The following is a 25,418-nucleotide window of genomic DNA, read 5'->3' as shown; positions in this document are numbered from 1 at the left end:
ACAAATCTAGATCTGTTTTTTTTTACAACATATGTGTTATTATTAGGCTGTCAAAGTTATTGCACACTATTAATTAAATATATTTAAAAATGGCGATATGGAATTTGACATTATTACTTTTCACACACACAAAACATCACTATTACAGAGTTAAAGTAAATGGAGAATCAGTGTTTGTGTGTGAGACGAGTAAAGAGCTGCTCAGATCAATGCAACTACCAATAACCAACATTATTTAAGAACTAAATTACATTACCTACATAAATACATATTTAAATATTAAACAATAAAATGGGCTATCAATTGAAAAAAATGCATTTGGAGTAGATTTTATTATTTATTATTATTTGTTAACACTTGTTAAAAGCAGTTATTCTTGCCTTCTCGATCATTTTTTCTGTGTTTCCAGCAGATCCAGAATATCCCGACTGCAGCAACAATCATCAGAGATCCAGCAGAGATCAACACTATCAGAGACACTGAGTCTAGAGGAACTGAAGGAGAGAGAGTGTCCGCTGTAATGATAAAGAAAGAAGTGAATGTGTCAGTGTGATCTTCAACAGAAGACAGAGATCAGGTCAGTAAACACACACATATATCATCAGAGCTGTGGTACCTGCACATGTGTGACAGAGTGTGTTGATGTCCAGATGTGTGGTCTGGTTGCTGATGGGATTGTTCAGCACACAGCTGTAGGTGTTTTTATCCTGATATTCCACCTCCAGAGGTAGAGAGAGACTGATGCTGAGATCACACACACTGATGCTGGACAATACACTGATTCCTTTGTACCAGGAGAGAGTCGCATCACGCACATTCAACACTGATGAACACACCAATGAACATGATGATGAAGAAAGGTTTTGTGAAAAATCTCTGATAATGCGAGGTACGGGCAGACGAGCTGGAAAATGAGAGAATAAACAAAAATATAAATAAAAATCAACAGTCTTATTTTTGTGTAGTGTGTAGAACGTCAATGAGTGTTTCTGTCATGTTAAACTATAAAATGATTAAACTGTTAAAGAAATATTCTGGGTTCAATACAAGTTCAGCTCTATACAGCATTAATTTGTGGCATAATGAAAGATCCCTTAATAAAACAACAATTTGTGATGGACAGGATAAAATGATCTCGACTCACCATAGACAGAAACACTGAATGTTTTTGATATCAGTTTTGCTCTATTTATCTCTAGTTGATAAACTCCAGTATGTTCAGTTGTGGTGTTTGTGATGGTCAGAGATCCAGTTTGATCATCCAGCTTCAGTCTGTCTCTGAATCTCTCATCAGGAACATCATCAAATGTGGAGAAGATTTGGTTCTTTCTTTTGATTTTAGCTATCAGATACTTTTCTGCTCCAAATGCCCACAGTATATCATCAACTTCATGTATTTCTGTAAGATCAGAGTTTAGAGTAACAGAATCTCCCTCCATCACTGACACTGAATCACCAAACACACCTGAGAACATGAAGAGGAACAGATTAAGACTCTCATTGGTTTACAAAGCCTGAAATCAGTTCTAGTTTGTAACATTTAAACATGAACTGAAAACCAACGTAAAGATACAAAAGAAAAGACACGTTTATAAATGAATGTGTACATTGCCAGGGAGTATTTGCAAGCTGTTCTATCTCAGCCAGAGATATTTATATTCACTGTAGAAATTTCAGTTATTTTCCATAATTTGTTACATTTTCATCAGGTCTAGAAATCACATTTTAAGTTTCTGACCACAAACAGAGACCTGAATCCAAAGTTAGTAGATCTCACAGTAATTATTCATCAGATAAAAGCAGATAAAAATAACATAATTCAGTAGCAGCAGCGTTATTACCCAGAAACAGAAAGAAATTAAGTAGTAGAAATGTTTGTGTCTTACCAATCAGGTTCCACCAACTCAAACAGAACAAAACAAGCATGTGAAACATTTTCTTCAATAGTTTAGTGAAAATTCTGACCTACTTTTTGCTGAAAGACGTTCATCTAGTACGTGAATCCTCCTCCCCCAACAGAATCTGACGACCTTCCTCACACACACACACACACACACACACACACACACACACACACACACAATAATGGATGTCATATTTACATAGTGATCTTCTGCCACTTATTAAGACTTCAACTGTTCTTTAACTGTAGCACGCATTCTTAATTTTTATCATTTAACATTGTTTTTGAACTAGTACTTTGTCTGACTGTGTTAAATATGTAAAAGTAGAATAATATTGTATGAATATTGGATAAACTAAAATTGAGACTTTAAAGCCCCACTAGGTAAGATTTCCGTTTTGGTCAAACAACGACCCCTAGAGTCGCTGTGGACTACTTGTATTTAACGTTACTGTCGTAAATACCACTCACGCAGAGCAGTCTCTTCACTCACGGCCTGATCCCCTCCCCCCTGTATTCACCTTATTTTTAACGGAAATACGGACGCAGCCAGTTGACGGTATTTTGTGCGAGACTTCCGGTAAGGCACTTCCGGTCACTGGCGAGCGTTGTTCGTAACAACAAACTCATCGTTATGGCTTCGAGGAAGACCGGGATTGTTTGTGCAGTTAGAGGTTGTCATAATAACTGGCACAAAAGAAAGATTTACTTGGAGCAGGAGTGTTTTAATCATCGAATTATTGACATTTTAATAAATACGACCGGCGACACACTGGCTGCGTGGCGTTTCTGTTGCGTGGTGTTTTCTATGTCTTTGCACACCAGAAACGTCTCTGACGAGGCGTTGCTGCTGCTAGGTGACATGATAAGCCTCATTGGTGATATATTCGACATATGGGGAGAGAGTTGTGGAAGGCACTTAATGTTAAACATAAATATATAACAGCAAAGACAACGTCGGCAGTATTGACGGCAAAATAGGCTACAGAATATTTCGTTCTGTATTGACAGGTGCAATATTTGAAAATCGATAATATATATATATATATATATATATATGAAGAGTTCAGATGCAAAAGCCTCTAAGTGCCATCTGAAATTTTCTTCTAGAATGATCATTTTTATCAAGCTCGTATATTTAAGTTCAATAATTTAACTTAAATGGCAATGCAAATTACCTATTAATTGTCATTTAAGTGAAATTACTTAACTTAAATATACAAGCTTTATAAAAATGATCATTCTAGAAGAAAATTTCAGATGGCACTTAGAGGCTTTTGCATCTGAACTCTTCATATATATATTATATATATATATATATATATATATATATATATATATATATATATTTACATTTAGGCTATATCTGCATTTATGTCAAAACCTAAATTCAAACATCAAAATGTCATTAATATGTATTCATATCAAAATGACATACAAACATATTTTCCTATTCTATTTTGCCTGGAAACGCTTCCAAAACGCTTGCGTGTCGCGTGAAAAATAGGCATCGATTCTATTTCTAGCATGCACGCATTTTCCCTGAGACGCGCGTGTCACGCAGGCAGTGTGCAAGCTCTAAATAACCGGTTAACATGGGAGCCGAAATAACGGACACGCCACGCAGCCCATTTGAAGAAACGACCGTATGTTTGTTCTTTTCATTTCGTGAACACAAGACCTACAGAAGACCACCCGATACCAGAAAAGTGGCTGGGCTACGAAGTCTGAATAAAAACTCCAAGGAGAAACAAAATCATCATAGTAACCCCTGTATAAAATCTAGTCATCATGGCATGATCATCATGGCATTTATTTTGTATGATTTATAATTATTTATAGCCATCTATGATCTACTTATTGCTATCATGTGCTTTGGTTGCATTCTGATGACATTATTAATACATTTGACATGACAAAATAGCCTACCTCCATAGATATATTAACTTAGTCCAGCGTTGGTCGTGTTTAGGGCGGTGCTGAAGGCGCCGGCGAAGTTTTGGCAATCTGCCAGCTAGATGCATGAGTGTTTTCAACCAGGTCCAGAACCCGACCTGGGTGAGGCGGGGCTTTAGTTCTTTGTTGTATTCATCTGCTACGGCATGTGTAACATTTTTCTGTCAACTCTGCATAATCCTTCGCAATCGATATCGTTAGTTAGCCCAGAGAAGCGAGGAAACGGAAGTGCCGCACAAAAACCGGAAACTGGACCCATATTTACTTCCGCGTTCGAAAATAAGGTGAATACCGGTCCCTGTTCAGTCGGATGGAAGCTGTAACGAGTTAGTGATGTTACGTTCGTGAACGAATCGTTCTTTTTGAACGAATCCTTTAGGTGAACGAATCGTTCTCGTTCACGTAATCCATTGACTCATATTTCTCGTTCACTGAAATCCCTCCCTCCACAGCAGCGCGGCGCTATTAGCAGCGCATGCGCAGCTCAGTGAACCGGTGTTTTCAACCTGTCAAAGAATGAACCTCGAGCCAATAGCCTTCGAGTATGAGATGTGACGGAGCATGTGATTTGTTGGATGTAGTGAACGAATACGCCCTTCACTGACTGACCGAGTTGCTTTGCTTTTGAGTCTGAACCATAGGTCTGAACGAGAGAGAGATATTATTCTTATCTAGACACTTACGATCTGATATCGTTTGTGTACGAGTTGAACGAACTGGTATGTCGTTCATGAACGAAAATAACCAGTTGTTTGAACGATAATGATGGCGAACCGATATAGAGCTAGGTTTGTGTAGTTAGCATGTTTGCATCAAATAAACAAATTTACACTTTACCATTGTAATGAAAACAGGTTAATAACGCAATATATTGGTTAAATATAACAAAGACAAATTAACATCGTCGTTTTTTACTTGGTTTGAGTTAAGGGGGGCGCACTTGACTGTTTACTTGATTTAAATTTACACTTCTCGTTACCTGCTTTTCTTATATTTTGGTTGTGTGTTTTAGTCTTAGTTTTGTGGTATTTTGCACTTTGAACAATTTACTTGACTACTTGTGTTCATTTTGTATTATCAAAATTAATTCATTACGTTTTATTCATGTCATATGCACTTCTCTAAAAACTAAAACAAACCAAAAAAATATGACAGTATTGGTTAGGTCTCATAACGTCAGCAAATAGCAGTTCGGGCTGTGAAGGAGCATGTATTTGGTTGGATCTACTGAACGAATTTGCCTATCACTGCTGAGATCGCTCTGTTTTGAGTCTGAACGAGAGGGAGAGATCTCGTTCGTGAACGAATTGAACTGGTACTTCGTTCGTGAATGAGAGTACTGGGTAGATCGGTCATTTAGCATGTGATTTAATCTCATTCAAAGCGCAGTTATAGGTGTGCACATATAATTGTTTATATTCATATTCAACATACAGAACATCAACGTTTAATATAATCCCAGATTTATGAATGTGTATGTCTGACTAAATAATTAAAATGTTAATTATGCAAGAAAACCTTGGTTTGGTCATCTGAACCACTTATTTAGACTTATGTTATTAATTTAGTAAATAAGGCACACATTTTAACAAAGCCAAATCACTTTTTTTTGTAACAAGTAAATACGTTCATTAAAACATAACATAAAATACACTCTTTTTCGCCACCTGCTGCAGTATATATCTAATATGAAGAAATTATCACTGAACGAATCAGTGAACGAGTCTGAACGAATCATTTTGGTGAACGAACTGAAAATGAACGAGTCTCTGGAAAGAATCAAACTTTCCACCACTATAACGAGTGGAAATAAGGTGTGTCCCCTTTAAGAGCTGCGCGCGCCCTGTTTAACTGTCGGCAGTCTGTATTGTATGTGTGCCTCGAACGGACCCCGTAAGCTGGTTGTTTCTATTTGATGCTCATTCTTGTCCTATTTTTGTCTATCAAGTAATGCTGTGGACGGTAGAACGTGTGACAGACAGTTACACGAGTTCGATTGGGGAATAAACACAACGCGTTACAAATCGTCGGACATCGAACAAGCACAGCTAGCCTCCGAAGATGTCTAAGTTACTAATCCATCAACAAGAACGCCAGGTGCTTTTTAGCTCACACCAACGAGTGAAAGCTTGTCCGAGTGATATACAATATAAGCAATATACTTACAAGTCCAACAGCATGTGAGGACGTGTTGGGGGAAGTGAGGTAGCCTATGCCGTAAAGCAGTCGAATTTTGTAGTTCTTTTTGTGCGCGGGTGTTACTACCCGAACCCCGAAGTTTAAAAGTACGATTAAAAACGATACAGACCCCGTCACGCTATGGCAGACATGTCATTCAACCTATTGTAAGTAGTCGATGTACCATCACAAGAGTCTTGGAAATATATTATGAAGGTTGAAAAGTTACCTAGTGCTGCTTTAAAATTGTAGTATATATTTATTCAGTTCTCAGTTTTTGTGTATGGAAAAACCAAAGTACAAAGTTAAAAGTATCTGACATCTGAGTCAAACTGAAAGCCACTGCGGTCGGTTTTTTCAGAAATATGGTTTGATCTGTTGGACAAACAGCATATAGGTGAAAGTGGACATTCAAAGTGCGTTTCGTTTGTAGGTGAAGAGTTTCGTCTTGCTTTATGAACAGCTTTTTGTGACTCCAAGATGAGACGTTAAACCAAGATGAGAAACTGTGTTTGACACAAAGGGAGAAAAACAAAAACATTATGATCATATTTAACTACCACTCAAATGTGTATTTTGTAAAAGTCATCTCTTTTAAAGGAAATTTATACTTTATATCCAAGTAGTAAAATAAAACATGCTAAAGGTTGTATTTGGATCCCAGTGGGATGCCTGATTTTTGGGTGAAAATTAGTCAACAGCTCACAATAAACGCAAACTTTTTATTTGAAACTGTTTTATTATTTTAATTCCTTCTATGTAAAGCATGAATTACCGTTGTGTATATGTGCAATATAAATAAACCTGCCTTGCCTACTACAGTAACAATAACTGATGCTGTTTACCATGGTATTTTGTTGATGTTGTTGTTGTAAGAACAGCATCACACATACCATAGTTTGAACTTGATATGAATTATCCATAGACTGTAAAAAATAGGAATTGCCCAGTGTATGGCTCTTGGCCTTCCTCTGAGTCCACACTTTCGTGATGTAATGCCGCTTTGACTGTCGGGAAGAAGTCTGCTACGGAGCTCGCCTCGGCGCGGGCTCGGCATATCGACCGCATGGGGGCGCTCGCGAGCACCCTTCTGGAGACCTAAAATGACAAATGTGACACACTACGGTCTCGTGGACTTAACGGACACGCGCACGCGGCAGCCATTGTAAGTCCACAAAACCGAAAGTGCACCATGATGAAGTGTGCCATTTGGGACAGGGCCTTTCATTTAAACATGAAGAAGGCTATACTAAAAGCAGTGTGTATAGTGTACTACTGGAGCGCCATCTAGTGTAGGCCTACTAACCAGGAATGTTTTAGAATAGCCCTTACTTTCATCCAATTATGACTACATGAAAAGAAAAAAACTTTTAAAATGTATTAGACATTGTGCTCATATTGTTAATGATTGAGTTGAACAGCCAGTTAGCTTGAGTAAAGGTCAAAGGTTGAATCCTAAATGTTAAAAATCAAAGTTTAGTTAATCAGTGTTGAATGTATAGAACTATATCTACAAATGACTTAGTGTTCGTTTAGCTCAGTTATTTTTAATAAAAAAAAAAAACTCTAAAATCATGACAAACCCACAGATTTCAGCCGTTATGAGTTAATCAGACCTGTTTTAATGGCATTTATCACATGCACATACAATCTTTCGATCTCCTTTCCATTGTAAGAAAATAATGTTCATACAGGCATAACTTTTTCCTGAGCTAATGAATACTTCTGTAATGAAAACAATCTGAGGATGTTCTGCTCTGAACACAAGGCACACCGTTGGTCTCTCTTACTGAGGCTGTGTTGTACCTGATCCCCACAGAAGTTTCTTTTCTTATAGGTTAACATTTACATAAAAATCAGCACCATGATGACATTTATAAAACCTGTTATTTGATGTGTTTATATCTCTCCTTAGAGAGATCTTCTGACGTGTTCTACGTTATTTCTGAACAGATTTGATAACCAAACAGTAGAATTTTAATGTTCAAAGGTCTTCATATGCATCCTCACATGCATGAAACGACACCAAATTAAATGAAAGAATATGGCAATATGATAAACTAATCAGCACCTCATAAATATCCTGCTTTTTTTTTTTTTTTACAAGTTATTAAACTTAACATTACAACTAAATTCCAACAAGGGACCATAGTTTGAAATTGATCTATAATTTACACTGAAGTATTGAAAGAAAAGTACACTTGCTCTGTGTAGAGAGCTCATGTATCACAGCATGATGGCGTCTGCGACAATGCCCGTCTTATTCCAGTAAACACAGGCAGTTCCATTAGTTATAAAATAGATTAAAAACAGACAAGAAAAAAAAAAAAAAAACCTAATCTGTCAAACCACATCAGTGCATTAATAGGTCTTATAGTGCAAATGACAAGAAACAGAATTAATCGCTCACAGCTGGTGACTGGAACACTTTATAAGCTGAAGTAAAACATTTGCTGAATAATCTCAAGCACTTATTATTCTGTTGCTGGTAATGTGCTGCATTGTTCCTCATTGTATTACTGATATATGGGTCATCTTCCTTCTAGCAGTGTTTACGTGATTTTGGCTATGTATTCTATTATGTTAAAAGTAATATTAAATATTAGACGATATAACATTATCACAAGCCATGATAGAATAATATTGTGATTCAAAACATTTTGCAATATGCTGATTATATGCAGGTAAATTGATATTAACTACCATTTTGCAACTGCAAATGTCTCCAAAGAAAGAAATACTGTACGTTTTTATCTTTTTAATAAATGTGTAAAAAAATAAATAAAAATAATAATAATAATAATAATATCACAAATACAATTGAAAGATAGAAAACAAAAACAAATATAAGGAAAAGAGACAAAGAAACAAACAAAACCACACGAATGCTCAATGTGCAAAGTAGAGCTACAAATTAAACAGCACAACACATTTAAAGTGGGTGCATTGCACATATTTGCATTTAAACAGTCAGAAACTATATGTACATACATTCATGTAAACATTGATGTAAACCAACAGACATATACATTGATGTAAACACTTAAGTATAAACAGGCACCCGTGGATGGTGAAATGTGCTTATTTCTGAAGGCACTAAAATGTACCACAAAAGTTGCAGCATAAGGAATAACAGCATATGTGATTTAGTCAGTCCAACAGCCAGCATATCTGTGTTGTTAATGTGAGTTAAATATTCCAATGGACTGTGGAAATAAGTTATTAGTCTGGCAGTCTTGCATTGTGAACAGTGGGTAGTCACATTGAACATCTGGGTGAACAGTCACATTATATGAGGTATCTATGTATTGAAGCAATGTAGACAAAGTTTGTGTAAGTAGATTGAGGCAGAGGTCTGTTTAGAGTTTTTTTTCAGTCAAGTATAATTTATTTATTTAATTTTTAGTTTGTGCAACAAGTATAAATTGTTACTGATGTTTGGCTATGGCTAGTGTTGATAAATCAAGTTGTCAGGTTATTGTTTATTTTCTTCATATTTTGGTTAATAAAAGACATACCATAGTCGGATATTATTTGATAGTTACAGGCTGTAGTTTAATTGCTGAGAAAGAAAAAAAAAAAAAAATGTAGGGGTTTCAAATCCTCCTTATTGCTTTTTGGTTCTGCAAGTTGGATAGTTTTATACAAGGCTTCTTATTGCACTATCGAGAGAGGAGAACCAACATGGGGGTTGAATCACAGGAATCTTGAAAAAAAAAAGGTAATTTATTTTAGGCGGAAATGTTCATTTTAAAGAATGTTTGCGAAAAAAAAGTCAGTTTGATCTATCAGTCAAGGTTGTTTTTTATTTCTTGTAAGAGAGCTAACAGTGATGGGGCATCTCAGACTTTGTGCAAAAGTAGTAGCCAGACACCCTGCTAAAACGGTTAATGAGTTTGTGCATTGATGTAAATATATAAAAGTACATCATCTGCATATGAGCTTATTTTATGGCAGTAGGAATCTGATTAAATTCCAGAAATACTGTAGGATTGCCTAATTGCCGCTGCCAGTTTTCAATAGTTAATAAAAAGTGCAAATGCTAGAGAAGGCAATAGGCATCCTTGAGTACCTTTGAGATGATTCTATTAACGGACGCTACAGGAGATTTATTGAGTATTTTCATCCAGTTGGTGTTTTAAAAGCAAAATGACAGTGTGGGGGAGAGAAATTAATTTATCCTGTCTAATGCTTGTTCTTCATCTAGCAATAGTATCAAGAACGGTTGTTTGTCTTCAGGAATGGAGTTATTATTAAAAGTAATTAATAAACCTTATTCTGAAGTTTGGCTCCCTTTAATAAATCCAGTTAATTATATAAATAATAATAATAATAATAATAATAAATACTTTTTTTTTGTAATGCGCCTTTCTCAAATTCAAAGCGCTTCAAAGTTAAAATTTCCTAATAATTTACTCACCCCCACATCATACAAGATGTTCATGTCTTTCTTTAGTCGAAAATAAATTAAGGTTTTTGAGGAAAACATTTGGACCTTCAACCCATTGGACCTCAATGAAGTCACTATATGGAGAAAAATCCTGGAATGTTTTGGATCAACATCTTGGATGATGTGGGGGTGAGTAAATTATCAGGAAATTTTCATTCTGAAGTGAACTACCGGTAATCATTTAAGGCATAAAGGTGATTACAGCTTATAGTCTGGCAGAAAGTGTTTTACTTTTCTATTTTTATATCTACATTGATATCGGTCGGAAGTTGGCACATTGAGTTAAGTTTTCATTTGGTTATGGAATGTTTTACAAAAAACAGCCATACTAACACCCTAATGGGTGCTGACCCTATTCAGTTATGAAACGTGAATCATTCGTATATTGTTATAGGAAAATACATTCATTTGCCATTAACTGAATAGAACTTGGATGCCAAGTGGCAATAAGGAATTATTTTCGATGTAAAAAAAAAAAAAAAAAAAAAAAAATTATATATATATATATTACTTTATGTAATAGTAATGATATGCTGGCTGTTTGGATTATGCTGGCTCTTCACATTAGACACATGAAACAAGCTCGCTAGTAGTGTAGATATGGCATTAAAAGCTGCATGAAGAGGGAAGTTAACTAGAGGAGAGATGTCCTAATCAAAAGCCGCTTTCCGACCTTAGTTCTAGGAACTGTCCAGTTCTAAACAGTTCTAAGAACTACTCTCCCCCAAACTCGGTTTTGCGGTTTGCGTTCGCACTGGCCAAGTGGCCATAGGAACTGGTAGGAGGGTTAAGGGAGTGACGCAAGCACGGTGACTTTTATTTTGACGGAGCGACGGACCTTTATTTTGGCGGCGCTGAGAACGCCAGAGCAAACAATGCTCGCATTCTCTGTGTTTATTAGTTAGCGATCTGTCTAACAGTACTGTTTAATATGTTATTAGATAGAACTGTTATAGAAAGTAGACAGTATATGAAAAAAGGTTATTAGCCTATGCCGTGTGGTTGATGTCCAGTGTTGCTAGCTGGGCAGATAAACAATCATGTTTGGCTTGGTCCCCTCAAAGTTGCGTTGGATTTTCTCTTCAGCATAAAGGTTTAGAGACCCATCTATCACTGTTTTCCATGTTTGTATAGTTAGTTTATGGAGTAAATATATAGGCTATAATCTGTGAGTTTACATTCTAGCTGTTTTAAAAATGGCGGGTGCTGGTGTTCCGCGTGCGTTCGGCCAATCAGCGTACACTGACGTCACGGATAGTTCCTATAGTGCTGGTTTAGACCCTACTCTGAAGTAGGACCTAAATTAGTTCCTACAAATGGAGGTCCTAGAACTAAAATCGTTCCTAGTTCCTGCGGTGCGAACACGCCGACATCCGGGTACTTTAGCCAATAGTTCTAGGAACTGTGAAAAGGTTCCTCCGGTCGGAAAGCGGCTAATGACAACTGCTAACGTTAGAATTATATTCTCTTGAATTGTGATACGGGCGACACATGACCAAAGAGACAACGTTTACGATGAACAAATAGCAAAGAAGAGGAAAAAAGGAGAAAGAACGCGCGAAGGCCAGAATTTTCTTAGGAAAAGCCTGTTTCAGGAAGCACGGAAGGGAGAGGGAGGGGACGGGATGAGGAGGAGGGAGGGTCGAGTTAGCCTCAGTTTTGTTTGACAATACTTTGAACGTCAACAAGAAGTGACATCACCCAACATCGCTCAGAGCACCTTTAAGTAGACAGGTTATTTGATTCTAACAGCGAGCAAAAGGTTTGTTGCATAGCAGCTGGCCTGCATTTGTGTGCAGAATCAACACTTAACACACAAATATGGAAAGAATGATGTTCAGAAATAAGCAAGAACGTACTCCCTGTATACAATGTGAGAGAGATATGGTAATGCTTATATATAATTGCAAAGCTTAAGATTTATAAGTGCAAAGCTTAAGTGCATATCTTAAATATACTGTAATATTGATACCCACATCCACCCCCTAATACTGTGATAGCCCTAATATTGTGAGGTAGAGGTAGGTATACTTGTGAACAATAACTGATGGCAAATGACAGATTGTAATATTGATACTTGGCATCAGTGTGAGGCGTCCCACTGGCGAGTCTTCAAACACCATTCTTCTGGAAGAAAATACAGAACATTATCATGATTAAAGTTTCAGTTACATAAACACAAAAATACAAGATACCAAAGAATGCTACTTTGTAAGTATATTTGTGTTATTTCATTTATCTGGCTAATAATTTTTTTTTTTTTTTTTTGTTTTTACTCTGTCCAGTTCTGCTTCCATAGTGATAAAAACTTTTTTTCTTTTTTTTTAAAGGACAGCTATTCATAGGGTACATTAATGTTACACCCTGTTATAGCATCCTATATTAAGTAATTCAGACCTGTCAGTTATTGGCTGAAGTGCTTCAGACCTGTCAGGTTTGTACTTGGTTTGTAGTTAGGTTTTTGTTAAATTTAGAAATGTCAGAAAAGACGACCAGGTATCTTCAAAGGCTGACATTTTCTTTGCTCTGTTTTCATTATGTTTTTCCATAGAAATATATTCTAAAATTTAGTCCAATGATTAATATTGCAAAATTTCTTAGATTTCCAATTTTGGAAGACTACTTTCTTAGCAAGAACTAGAGAGATGAGCAACGGATTCCTGAATTTTTGCGGGATGTGGATTTCAGAGATGTCACCAAGGAGACAGAGTGTTGGAGACGATGGGATTCTGTAGCTCAGGATGGTAGACAGTGTCTCAGTGACCGTAATCCAGAAAGAGTAAACTGGTTGACAGAGCCACACGGCATGTAAATAGTCATCTGTACTACCTAAAGTACATTGTGAACAGATGCTTGTGTTTTCTAGGCCCATTTTGAACATTTTACTTTGGGTGATGTGAGTTCTATGAATTACTTTATATTGTATAACCTGGGGGTTTGTGTTAGCAATCATGGAAAAGGTGTTCTTACTGATTTGTTCCCAGAAATCAGGGGTGGGAGAGAAAGCCAAGTCAAATTCCCACTTAGTAGATGGGAGTGTTATTGTTGTATTTAGGTTGGAAATTATTATATATATTTGTGAGTATTCATTTTCATAAGTTCTTCTATAAGCTGAGAGGGTTGTAATGTGTTGTTGGTAAGTCTGTTTTTTTCTTAATTTTAAGTCTAAGTTGTTGATATTTAAGAAAATGTTCTCTCCCAACCCCATACTTCTGTGTTAGTGTGTTAAATTACATAAAATGATTGTTCTCAAATAAGTGATGAAGATGAGTGACCCCTTTTTGCACCCATGTGGAGAAGTAAACAGGTTTATTCTGAAGTAAAAACTCTGGGTTGTGCCAGAGTGGGGTAAACTTATTTAATTATAATGATGATTTTGTAATTTGATTCGTTTTCCACCAGGCTGACAGAGTTGAATAGATAGTAATGCGTTGGCAAAACTTGGATTTCTTGATTGTTTGTGAGAGAAAGGGGAGATCTGCAATTGAGATGTTTGTACATTGGTTTTGTTCCAGTTCTAGCCAAGGGTAATTATGCTTGTGTATATTGATCCATTTACCTAAGTACTGCAATTGATTCAGACCTGTCAGTTATTGGCTGAAGCGCTTCAGATCTGTCTTTTATTGAGTGAAGTGCAGGGCTGATGAAGTAGTTTGAAAAGTGTCTGTCAAATGTCAGCTCGCCCTGTTGCTCCGTCAGCACCTTTGTCAAAGTACTTTGTACTTTTGGTGGAAAATAAATGTAGCAAAGTTGAATACTTTATTTTTATTCTACTCAAGTAAAAGTAAAAGTACCACAATTTAATTATACTCAAGAAAGTAAAAAAATAATTAAAAAAAATAATTAAAAAAAATAATGTAATTAGTTACTTTCTGCCCCCTCTATGTAAAAGCGCTTTAACTACCCAGAAAAGCGCTATATAAATGTATTGAATTATTATTATTATTATATTTTAATTTTCTTTTTTTCAGTTCAGCAGTCATTTTTTCTCTTTTCGCTGGAGCCAATAGATTTAAATTTGTAACCGAACGGCGTCTCACCTATCAGTGCAGTAGAACATGTCAGTGTGTATGTGCATCGTCTACGCCAGCGCCGCCGCTCCCACCACGCGTATCACGCACTGTGCGTAGGGCACCAAGTGCTGAGGGGGCACCAAAAATAGCCTAATGAATTTTTTTTTTAAATGCCGGTATTATTTCATTAGCCTATAGAAATATTAGGCACATTTTAGCCATGTATATGTAACAAAAAAGGGGGAACAAGAAAGATATTTCTAGTCTAGAAAGTACACGTTCACAGTAACGTTAACAGTTAGCAGTCAGTGCAGTGCACATGGTAGGCTAACAATTCCTGTTAAATATATATATAAAATATAAAATGTCATTATGAATGATATAAAGCAAACATTACTGTTGATTTGTGTGCATTATTGCACCTCATTCTATTATGCTTTATATTAGATTAGATTTAGATTTACATTTATTTATTCATTTAGCAGATGCTTTTATCTAAAGCGACTTACAAATGAGAACAATAGAAGCAGTTAAACTAACAGTAGGACAACAATATGCAAGTGCTATGCCTATGACCCTTCTCAGTTTAATCTAACGCAGATTTTTTTTTTTTTTTTTTTTTTTTTAATAATAGATAAGGAATAAAGGGGGAGAACTCCTTGGCTGCCATGCTTTCAGTTATAAATGTTTATAATATTTTTCTGGTATAAGATTCTTTGTTTGAATATTTTGTCTCTTTCTATACTGATCCTTTTTCTTCGTATTTCTAAATTATTGCAGGGGCAATGCTGAGATATGTACGAGGAGGAGCACAAGGCCAAGAGGAAGATACAGATGACGAGCAGGAGGAGCAGCCATGTACAAGCAGTTCAGGCACACATCAACCCCAGCCGGACAGCAGGTCTGTAGACTCCACAATGGGACCAAGCCCTGATCAACCACCCTCATCCAGCAGTTTAGGGACAGATACACAACAGATAACCACCACCTCTGAAAGCACAAGTCCTGTCATCGAGAGTCCATCAGCAGGTGAGAATGTAGAGACCTGTGTGCCCCCTCCAACTGATCCTGCTTTTTGGCCGTCAAAGGTTTTAGACGCAGATCGTGTTGAAATAGTACAAAGAGGCCCATTTAAAGTCCCATCAGATTTTAATTTTCCAAAGGGACTAGATGGCAGGGCGTTTCATAGTAGCCTACAATTCAAAACGCTCTCAAATGGAGAGAAAATCATGAGAAGTTGGCTTGTTTACTCACAACAGAACAATGCTGTGTTCTGTTTTGCGTGTAAGCTTTTCAGTTTGAAAGCTATAAAGCTGACTGCAGAGGGCCACAGTGACTGGTCCAACATAAACAGTAGTTTGAGGAGTCATGAATGTAGCTCAGACCATGCCCAGTGCATGTTTAAATGGAGAGAACTGGACATGCGTTTACAGACAAATATGACAATAGACCACCAGGCACTGACATTGCTGGAGGCAGAAAAAAGAAGGTGGCGAGATGTTCTCAAACGCTTACTTAAAATAACCCTATCTCTTGCCTCAAGGAATTTGTCATTTAGAGGCTCTTCACAGTGTCTGTATGAGCCAGACAATGGCAACTTCTTAAAGGAAGTGGAGCTTTTAGCCAGTTTTGATCCTGTGATGGAGAACCACCTGACCAAGATAACTGATGAAAGCTCCCGAACGCATTATCTTGGACAGCAGACACAAAATGAACTGATCCAGATCATCTCCACCAAAACATTACAAACAATCCAGACACAGATTCAGGAAGCGAAATATTTCTCCATTATTCTTGACTGTACACCTGATATAAGCCACAAGGAACAAATGTCCCTCATCGTGCGAATTGTTGATTTGGTGCCAAAGCCAAATATCAAGGAGTATTTCCTTGGTTATATGGAGGTGGTTGAAACAACTGGCCTGAACCTGTCTACTGTCCTTCTAGACAAGTTGAAGGAACTCAGCATTCCGTTTGATAATTGCCGCGGACAGGCCTACGACAATGGAGCAAACATGAAGGGGAAAAAGCAAGGAGTTCAGGCCCGACTGCTACAACTTAATTCGAGGGCGTTGTTTGTTCCTTGCGCAGCTCATTCGATTAATCTTGTCATAGCTGATGCTGCTAAGTCGTCCAGGGATGCCACTGGCTATTTTGGCTATTTGCAGAAGCTATTTTGTTTCTTCTCAGGAGCTACACAGCGATGGAGCATCTTGAAAAAACACATCAACCTGACTGTGAAATCATGGAGTGATGTGAGGTGGGAGAGCAGGCTTAAGAGTGTCACAGCTGCCAGAAGCCAAATTAAAGAAATCAGAAATGCGCTCATCGAGGCTAGGCAAACTGTCAATGACTCAGTCGCAAAAATAGAGGCTCAAGCCCTGGCAGAAGAGGTGGCATCTTTTAGATTTCTGATCTGTTCTGTTGTCTGGTGTGAAATTCTTACGACCACTAACCAAGTAAACAAGCTTCTGCAGACTAGTTCAATGCAGCTTGACATTGCTGTCAGGCTCATTGACAATGCCAAAACCTCCCTCTCCACATACAGGCACTCTGGATTTGCTGAGGCAGCGTCATCTGCCAAGGAGCTTTGTGAGGCCATGAACATAGACCCAGAGCTCAAGGAGAAAAGGCTCAGGAACACAAAAAGGCAGTTTGCATATGAGACTGCTGACGAGCCCTTCAGTGATGCCCTCAAAAGGCTTGAGGTAACATTTTTCAATAGTGTTGTGGACTCAGCTTTGATGTCACTGCAGGAGCGTTTTGAGACCATGACCCAGGTCAGAGACAAATTTGGAGTGCTGCTCGATTTCAGCAGAGTGCACGGAATGTCCAAGGAGGACTTACAAAAAAAAATGCATTGAAGTGCAGAAGACACTGACTGAGGAAGGAAATTCTGATATTGATGGACTTGAAATGGTTCAGGAAATCATCAACCTTCCTCAACTGTCCCCACAGACAACTGCCTTGGAGTTGCTCACATTTCTCCATGAGAATAGCCTTCAAGAGGTGTATCCAAATCTCTGGGTTGCTCTTAGAGTTGCATTAACTCTCCCTGTTACAGTTGCCTCTGCTGAGCGAAGTTTTTCAAAACTAAAGCTCATTAAAACATACTTGCGTTCAACAATGGGGCAGGAACGTCTAAGTGGTCTTGCTGTCATCAGCATCAATGGTGAAGTGGCTCAGAAGCTGTCATATGATGACCTAATTAGTGATTTTGCAGCGAGGAAATGCAGACGTGTGGTTCTATAGAGCCTCCCAAAACTGGTGGAAATGCTTGATCCATACAGAATAACATTATGGATCCCTCAAAATGTATGTCTTTGGTTTATTTTGACAATTTGGTCTAAGAAGATTTTGCACTTTACTTGATTGTGTGTTTTTTGCTGTTCTACATAGCCTACTGTGTTTACAAAGTAAGTAAAGTTGTGACTTTTAGTCCTCTAAATCTTTGTTTTATTTAAGAAGACTGACTATTCTTGTTTGTACTTATTGATTATTTAATTTAATTTAATTTATTTTAATTTTTATTGAATTTGCACAAAAAAAAAAAGTCTGGATTTTTTTAAAGTCTGTCTGACTGTCTGTAGTATCTATCTATCTATCTATCTATCTATATATCTATCTATCTATCTATCTATCCATCTATCTATCCATCTATCCATCTATCCATCTGACTGTCTGTCTGTAGTATCCATCCATCCGGATTATTTTGATAATTTTTTTATTTTGCTATTCTGTTTACTGTTTACAAAGTCAGCAAAGCTGTGAAGATTTTACTTTCTTTTATTAGTGTTCTTAAGTTTTATACTGTGATGCTGCTATTGTGTGTTATTGGTATTGAGTTATGTTTGGTAATAAAAAGTTAAACTGGCAAAAAAAAACGTTTTTTTTTTTCTTTTTTTTTTCTCGGGGTCGGGGTGGGGGCATCATAAAATAATTATGCTTAGGGCACCAAAATGGCTAGCAGCGGCACTGGTCTACGCTAAGCGTAGTTTTAGATGGTGCAACAGGTGTATATATAAATCAGAAAGCTGGACGTAACTAAGTCCAGCGTAGAGCTTAGACCCACCTTTTAGGGACCTGGATCACTGTGCTGCTTCATCAGATGATGCCTGTTTGAACAACAACAAACTCAATTAAACACATTACTTTAATTAGAATGAAAATACAATTTAACAATTCTTTTCACACTTAATTTCATATTTCGGTCTTGTTAAATCAGCCGTATAATTCTCACCTTTTATTCTTGCTCCAGCAATGCCCATCAGAACAGATATAACCGCAACACCAGCACATATTCCTGCTATAGCACCTCCAGACAGACCTGCTTCTGGAACAGCTGGAGACAGACAGTCATTGTTACTAGAGAGTAGTGTCGTATTGATTGCATTTGAAGCAGGAAGGTTTACATCCAATCACCAATGTGGTTGATACTAGAGCTTTAATCGGGCCTTAAAAGTTAGGCCCGACAAGGCCCGAGCCCGACAGAATTCGGCCCGAGCCCGACAAGTACAATTTGATTGACAGCTTTTTAAAAGCCCGAACCCGTTTACAGCCCGACATTATTCAAATGTGCGCACGCACACAGCTCTTTTGCCTTTTGTCAAGTAAAGTCAAGTCAAGAATGAGTCATTTCATTTATACATTTTTAACATAATTTATTCATGACAGGCCACTTGGAAGTTGGAAGGAACAAAGAAATAAAATAAGTCCTCTGTAACATAACATGGCCTAGCCTAGGCATACTTAGCCTATAAATAGGCCTACGTGCCTATAAAAATGAATCTTTCTTAACAAATTAAATCAAGATAAATTATAAACTATAGGTATTTGGCAATAACGAAATAAAACGAAAAGTTACATAAAATTGAGATTATGCCTAAAACAAACGAAGACGGGACTTGAGGCCACCCATCCACAATCACAATACAAATATATTCTTAACGAATTAAATCAAGATAAATTCTAAAGATAGTTATTTGGCAATAACGAAATAAAATGAAAAGTTACATCAAATTGAGATTAGGCCTAAGACAAACGAAAACGGGACTTGCTTGAGGCCGCCTCTCTCCACAATCACCAATACAAATATAAAAAGGCCAACGCGCCAATAATGCGTCTTTTTAGGAGTCTTTTTTAACGAATTAAATTAAGATAAATTCTAAATTAAGATGGGTGTTTGGCAATAACGAAATTAAGATAAAGACGCAGGATTTGCTTCGCCACTTCTCTCCACAATCCAGCCTCAACACGACGGTGAACAGCAGCTGAAATGTAATAAAAGAATAATGCCAACATTAGCCTGTAGCCTATACTCTGCTGTTTACATTATGCATTTAAGACTCAATTAATATTTAGTTGTAATTTGAAAAACCTTTACTCACCAAGATAAGGCTACATGTTTTTGTGGAGGAAAATTATTGAATCCACTGTAGATGGCTTCAGCGCGGTCCTGCGCTCACTGATGGTGCGTCCAGCAGCACTGAACACCCTTTCACTGCTGCTGCTACTGGCTGGGATGCATAGTACTGATCTGGCTAATTTTGCAAGTTTTGGGTAGGATGGTTTGTTGGTCTTCCACCAGCCAAGAACGTCCATTTCGTTTTCCATGACAGCAGCCGTTTCAATGTAGCGAGTGACCTCATCATCTTCCCAGTCAGCTTGCCTTACGTTTTCCCACTCCGCAAAAATCGCCCTTTTTGCCGGAGGACTGTCACTGGGTTCGACTCCGGAGAGCTCTGGGTCTCGAATCTCCACATCTGGTGCACCTGCAGCCATGGCTTGCAGAAGAGTGCGGACATGAGCATGTACGGCATTCCTGTCTGAGTGTGACAACATTCTCAGCTGATTGAATTTTGGCCAGAGGAATGTTGCGATCTTGTGGAGGTCCTGTATAATCACTTTACGCGCGAACCAGTCTTCATGCCGTTTACGCACGACAGCTTGCTGTGGGGAGTCCAGGGCATTGGGCTGACAGTGGCGTTTCAGTTTCTCACTCCAGAGACACACACTATTAAGTGTTGGATACTTGTCTCCCTCAAGTTCCCGCTGTGCTTCATAGAATGGCTTCAGAAAGTGTATCAAAAAGTCCAGTGTGTCTGGTGCTATTTTCTCAATGCGCGCGCTCTCCCCTCGTGCCTCCAGCTTTTCGTGGAGCTCATGATAAATGGCCTGTATAGATGTCAGTGTGAGGTACACCGTACTGAACCGAGTGTCTCCCATTTGCAGCAATGTTGTTGACAGTTGAGCAGCCAACCCCGACTGTTTAACGTACCTCACTAATGATTTAGCAGCAGAAATGGTATCTCCTATGTCCGGAGCACCGTCGGCTTTGGATAACTCGGCAATGTCGAGTCCATGGCGCAGTACCGTATTAATGAGATGGTCAATGCAGTCCAATCTCTGGTATGGCCGCAGAGCTAATTTAATGTTTGCCCCCTCATCGGTCACCCATACAATTTTGTTGAGAGAGGAAGCATCAAGGCCAAACTTTGTCACCAGTAGTTTCAGTATCTCCCGTCTTATATTTTCTCCCGTCTTTGCCTCTTCCAAAGGGAACATTGTAGTTGTCAGGGTTTTATTCACCAGTTCCATATCCTCACTTATGAAATGGCATGTGATTGTCAAATAACTAATCTTCCGATAATCCTCTGTCCACATGTCCGTGGTCATTGCGACTGTGCCATCCTTTAACAAAGTCTTAAGTTTCTGTACTAAAGCTTCCCTCTTTTCTTCTGCCATGTCAGTGCACCTCTTCGCAATTGTCACATGGCGGGGAATAACAGAATTTACGGGAACCCTCCCATATGCAGCCCCGACATTAATTAGTTCTTGCGCCAGCTCTTCAAACCCCTTGCCATTTACGATATTAAAAGGCCTAATGTCTTTACAGCAAAAGCTGACACACTTCTCCGTCACCGTTTGTTTCACCTTTGCAGGGATGGGTTTTGATGCTGTAACAAACGATGTGATTGTAGGTTGATCGTGGGCACTGGCAGGTGTTGAACAGCTTCGATCAACATGCCTTATCAGCGACGAATTCCCTGTCGTTTTGCTGTCGTACTTTAACAGAATGTCGCATCTTTTGCATTTCACATATCCCACTGTCTCATTGTTCTCATTGTGCACAAGGTCAAAATTTTTCCACACCTCAGACTTTGCTTTTTTTGTCTGTGCAACCAAAACATAATCACCAGAGGCCAGCCTCCGTTTCACCTCCTCAGCATCCATTTTCGCGCTAATCGAAGCGCATCACCTGACCGCTCATTTACCGCGCAACCCGGAGCGCAAGCCCGAGCCCGGCCCGAGCCCGTGTAAAATGAACGAAATTAAGACCGAACCCGACCGAACCCGTCGGGTCCCGACGGGTCCCGTCGGGTTCGGGCAAAGATCTTCAGCTCTAGTTGATACGAGACAAGACTGAGACTACCAAAGAATGGTGCAGGTAATATGCATTACTTATATATTATATTATAACATTGAGTCAAAGCTCTCTCGAATTGATTTAAAACATTGAAATGTATTTTAAAATGCATTGAATTATATAGAATTATACTCACCACTGACAGAAACCCTGAAGATCTTCACAATGGGGCCGTTGCGGTGACGTCGACGACGGATGCTGAAGCTGCTGTTGATCTCTAGTTGATATTCTCCAGAGTCTGTGTTTGTGGTGTTTGTGATGGTCAGAGATCCAGTCTGATGATCCAGCTTCAGTCTGTCTCTGAATCTCTCTTTACACTGAACATCTGTACAGATCTTACTCTGATCTCCAGTGATTTCAGCGATGAGAGTGTTATTGAAATACCACATCATCAAATCATTTGGTTTTCTTACTACACTGGGATCTAAAGTAACAGATTCTCCCTCCTTCACGGACTTTCTCTCCACTTCATCTCGTGCAGCAGCAGAAACACCTGAAACACAAACCAACAGATGCTGGAGGATCTTTTGCTGAAAACGAACAAACAAACAAACAAACAAACAAACTACACAACATGAGAGAGATGTGAAAATGAATACGATTGCACAAGCAATTCTAGACTTTAAATATGACAAGCAACATTTATCCAACTTTCATGATTATGAACACATTTTACATAGATAATATTTATCTGAGAGAAGCTGATCAGAGATTGTATAAGAAACTGTCAGTATTACCAGAGCACGACTTCAAAACTAACAGATCATCACTGGTAATGATCCAGTTTTATATATATATATATATATATATATTTTTTTTTTTTTTTTACATAATTTAGAAATGATCTGCATACTGTATGTGAATTAATATACAGGTAAAGAAAAAAAACTCTTCTGAATGTAACTGCAAAAAAAATTACTAAACACATTAATGATGTGATTTAAATGTACATTATTGTTTTTAAACATTGTAACTTACCATAAACAGTAACACTGAAGGTCTTTTCACTGTGGCTGCTGTCACTGATGATATGTAGTGTATATTCTCCAGAGTCTGTGGTTTTGGTGTTTGTGATGGTCAGAGATCCAGTCTGATGATCCAGCTTCAGTCTGTCTCTGAATCTCTCAGTATCTTCATTACACTGAACATCTGTACAGATCTTACTCTGATCTCCACTAATTTGAGCGATGCGAGTGTCATTAAAATACCATACAATCGTTTCTTGTTGGTTTGTTTCAACACCAGTGTTTAGAGTGACTGAATCTCTCTCCATCACTGACACTGACTCTATGTCTGCATCAGATGCACCTAAAGAAGAAATGAAGAGTGAATCGTTATTTAAACTAAAACCAACAGGAAAGTGTTGTGAACATGTTTTTTCCATACATAATAAAGATTGTGTGTCTTCATAACGCATGCAAACAAACAGCAGAAGAACATCATTGATTCACACATACATGAGACTCATGGACAATCTACCTTAATCACCATCATACGATACAACACACATCATGATTTAAACCCTTTCTCAATACGGTACATATATTTTCTGAATAACAAGTATTCAAACAAGTATTGTCATGTCTTCACAATGAATATTACACCCATTACCCATGAAAAAATACTACTACTCAATACATCATGTTTAATATAATCTGGCCTCTATTAATCACCAAAAATTGCAATGAGCTCAGTGTTTTGGTTTCTTTCGATAATAAACAAAGTGTCATCTTACAATTTCTATCCATCACGAAATTCAAACACTCTCACCGTGAACACTGGCACGTACGCCAGGGTGTGTCCCACCCATCCCCCACTCCTCTTCACAAATGACTGTTCCCTTAACTTATTCATCCTAGCAAATCATTACTTTTTTGCATGACATCTGTACTTAATAAATCCTTATCTTGAGCCAAATAAGCAAGCTGGCATTCAGTACAATCTGAATATTTTACACTAGACTGCGCGGACGTGTGTTGTATGAACGAGCCTATGATTGATTTTCTGGAAATAAAGCAAAATAACAGAGAAATAATCTTCAGTTGCCATGTCCGTAGTTTATAGCAAAACATCTAGCATTAATATTATCACTTTCAAAAACACACAGTAAGCAAAATACAGATAATAAATACATGATTCTGTCGAATTTAAGGTGATCATCATAGCTATTACAAAATGAACCAAGAAGAGAGGCTATAACGCTTGTCTTACCATGGCAGAGCAGCAAAGTGAAAACAACAGCAAGAGCTGTGACGACCATCATCTCAATGGCTGTGACCCAATGTGCAGCATGCTCCGAAGACCGGTATTTGAAGGGCGGTCACGGGGGCGCGACGAAGGATGATCCAATTTAACCAATAGGGTCTGCGCAGAGCCCTCTGGTCTGCGTGACCCTGTCAATGGCGTGATCAAAGCTAGTGATGTGACATTTGAACCGAGGCGTCTGAGGCTGCGCGTGTGTCGAGAAAAAGTGGGCGTGCCAGATGAAGCCGCGATTCGAGGCTTGTGTTGTTAACGTGAAAATCACGTGACTAATGACAAACGAGGCCTCGGCAGCCTCGGTTTGTGTGGATACGTCATCGGTTCGATCTGAGTGTCGCTTCCGGATAAAAGGCGATTCGAAACTCGCGCCTCCTTGTGGGTGTTGTCAGGAGTAGTAGAAGCAGGTATAGTGTCAGAGAGTCAGAGTTAACTATCATTCTCATTGTCGTTATTGTGTCATATGTGAGGGCTGTATATTATTACATTATCAGTTTAGAATAGTTATAGTATATTATTATTATAGTAGGCCTAGCTATTATAGTCTTGTTATATTAATAAGATAAGATTATTTGGATTGCTCTGGATTTTTGCATCTGGACTGGACTGCTTTTTGATTTGTATTGCCCTTTTGGATTTGTTTGCTTTTTGTGACTCTTCCTTTTTCCTGGTAATGGACAGCTAGAAAAAGGGAATCCTCCCCTGTCTGGGCTCAACAGCATCAGTGTCCTCATTTGTACCTCTGCCATTTTTACGTTCCCCTGCATCCTCTGTTCCTTGTGAAAGGATCTTTTCCAAGACTAGAGCGATTTTGTCCAATAAGAGGAATCATCTAAACCCCACACTTGAAATAATTCTGTTTCTCAATAAAAAGAAGGATAGTTCCTTCCGGACTATTCTGTTGCAGTTTACTTTAATCTGTTATCTATAATCTGCTAAATGAATAAATGTACTTTATTACACTCCCTCTAACATAAGCACTGCACTCAACACAGTGTCACTGTTGTTGTTCATACTGTCACAATCTAAACAATTTATGAATAATTAATTAACTGTGTGTGTGACTCTGGACAAGTAAATTCAGACAGAGAAAGACACATATTTTATATTATACACAGTAATGGACAAATGTCTGATCATGTCTTTTTATTATTGCAAATGAAAGGTTACAGAAATCAACAGTGAGTACAAAATAAATAAATATTTTTATTTATAAAAATATTTTTTATAAAA

General features: G+C 38.0%; 2 protein-coding genes across 3 annotated transcripts; one reads left to right on the top strand and one right to left on the bottom strand.

The window, feature by feature from the left end:
- The first annotated feature begins 527 nt into the window (after positions 1–527).
- Positions 528–18,066, top strand: LOC311085744 (zinc finger MYM-type protein 1-like). The gene is made up of 2 exons (XM_084118345.1): positions 528–577; positions 15,281–18,066. The coding sequence occupies exon 2, from the start codon at positions 15,286–15,288 to the stop codon at positions 17,362–17,364; it is 2,079 nt and encodes a 692-aa protein (XP_083974471.1). The 5' UTR covers positions 528–577; positions 15,281–15,285; the 3' UTR covers positions 17,365–18,066.
- On the bottom strand, positions 11,026–24,385 carry LOC311085777 (uncharacterized protein). Of its 2 annotated transcripts, XM_084118409.1 has the most exons (6): positions 24,138–24,385; positions 22,905–23,234; positions 22,063–22,419; positions 18,741–18,842; positions 18,573–18,615; positions 11,026–12,614 (listed from the first exon to the last, which is right to left on the bottom strand). In XM_084118409.1, exons 1-5 carry the CDS (start codon positions 24,187–24,189, stop codon positions 18,605–18,607), a joined length of 852 nt encoding a protein of 283 aa, XP_083974535.1. In that variant the 5' UTR covers positions 24,190–24,385; the 3' UTR covers positions 11,026–12,614; positions 18,573–18,604. The 2 variants fall into 2 exon arrangements, with proteins under 2 accessions (XP_083974535.1, XP_083974534.1); XM_084118408.1 differs by lacking the exon at positions 11,026–12,614 and having other exon boundaries at positions 18,033–18,615.
- Positions 24,386–25,418: the final 1,033 nt, after the last annotated feature.

This window comes from Abramis brama (genome assembly GCF_963993115.1).
Source record: "Abramis brama genome assembly, chromosome: 6".
NCBI lineage: Eukaryota > Metazoa > Chordata > Actinopteri > Cypriniformes > Leuciscidae > Abramis > Abramis brama.
This window is presented reverse-complemented; position numbering and strand designations above follow the sequence as displayed.

Excerpts from the sequence above, each read along its gene's own strand:
- LOC311085744 (XM_084118345.1), top strand. The coding sequence starts at position 15,286 with ATGCTGAGATATGTACGAGGAGGAGCACAAGGCCAAGAGGAAGATACA.
- LOC311085777 (XM_084118409.1), bottom strand. The coding sequence starts at position 24,189 with ATGATGGTCGTCACAGCTCTTGCTGTTGTTTTCACTTTGCTGCTCTGC. Across the intron at positions 23,235-24,137 it reads CACTTTGCTGCTCTGCCATG|GTGCATCTGATGCAGACATA; the intron begins GTAAGACAAGCG and ends TTTCTTCTTTAG. Across the intron at positions 18,843-22,062 it reads CTTCAGGGTTTCTGTCAGTG|CTGTTCCAGAAGCAGGTCTG; the intron begins GTGAGTATAATT and ends GTCTGTCTCCAG.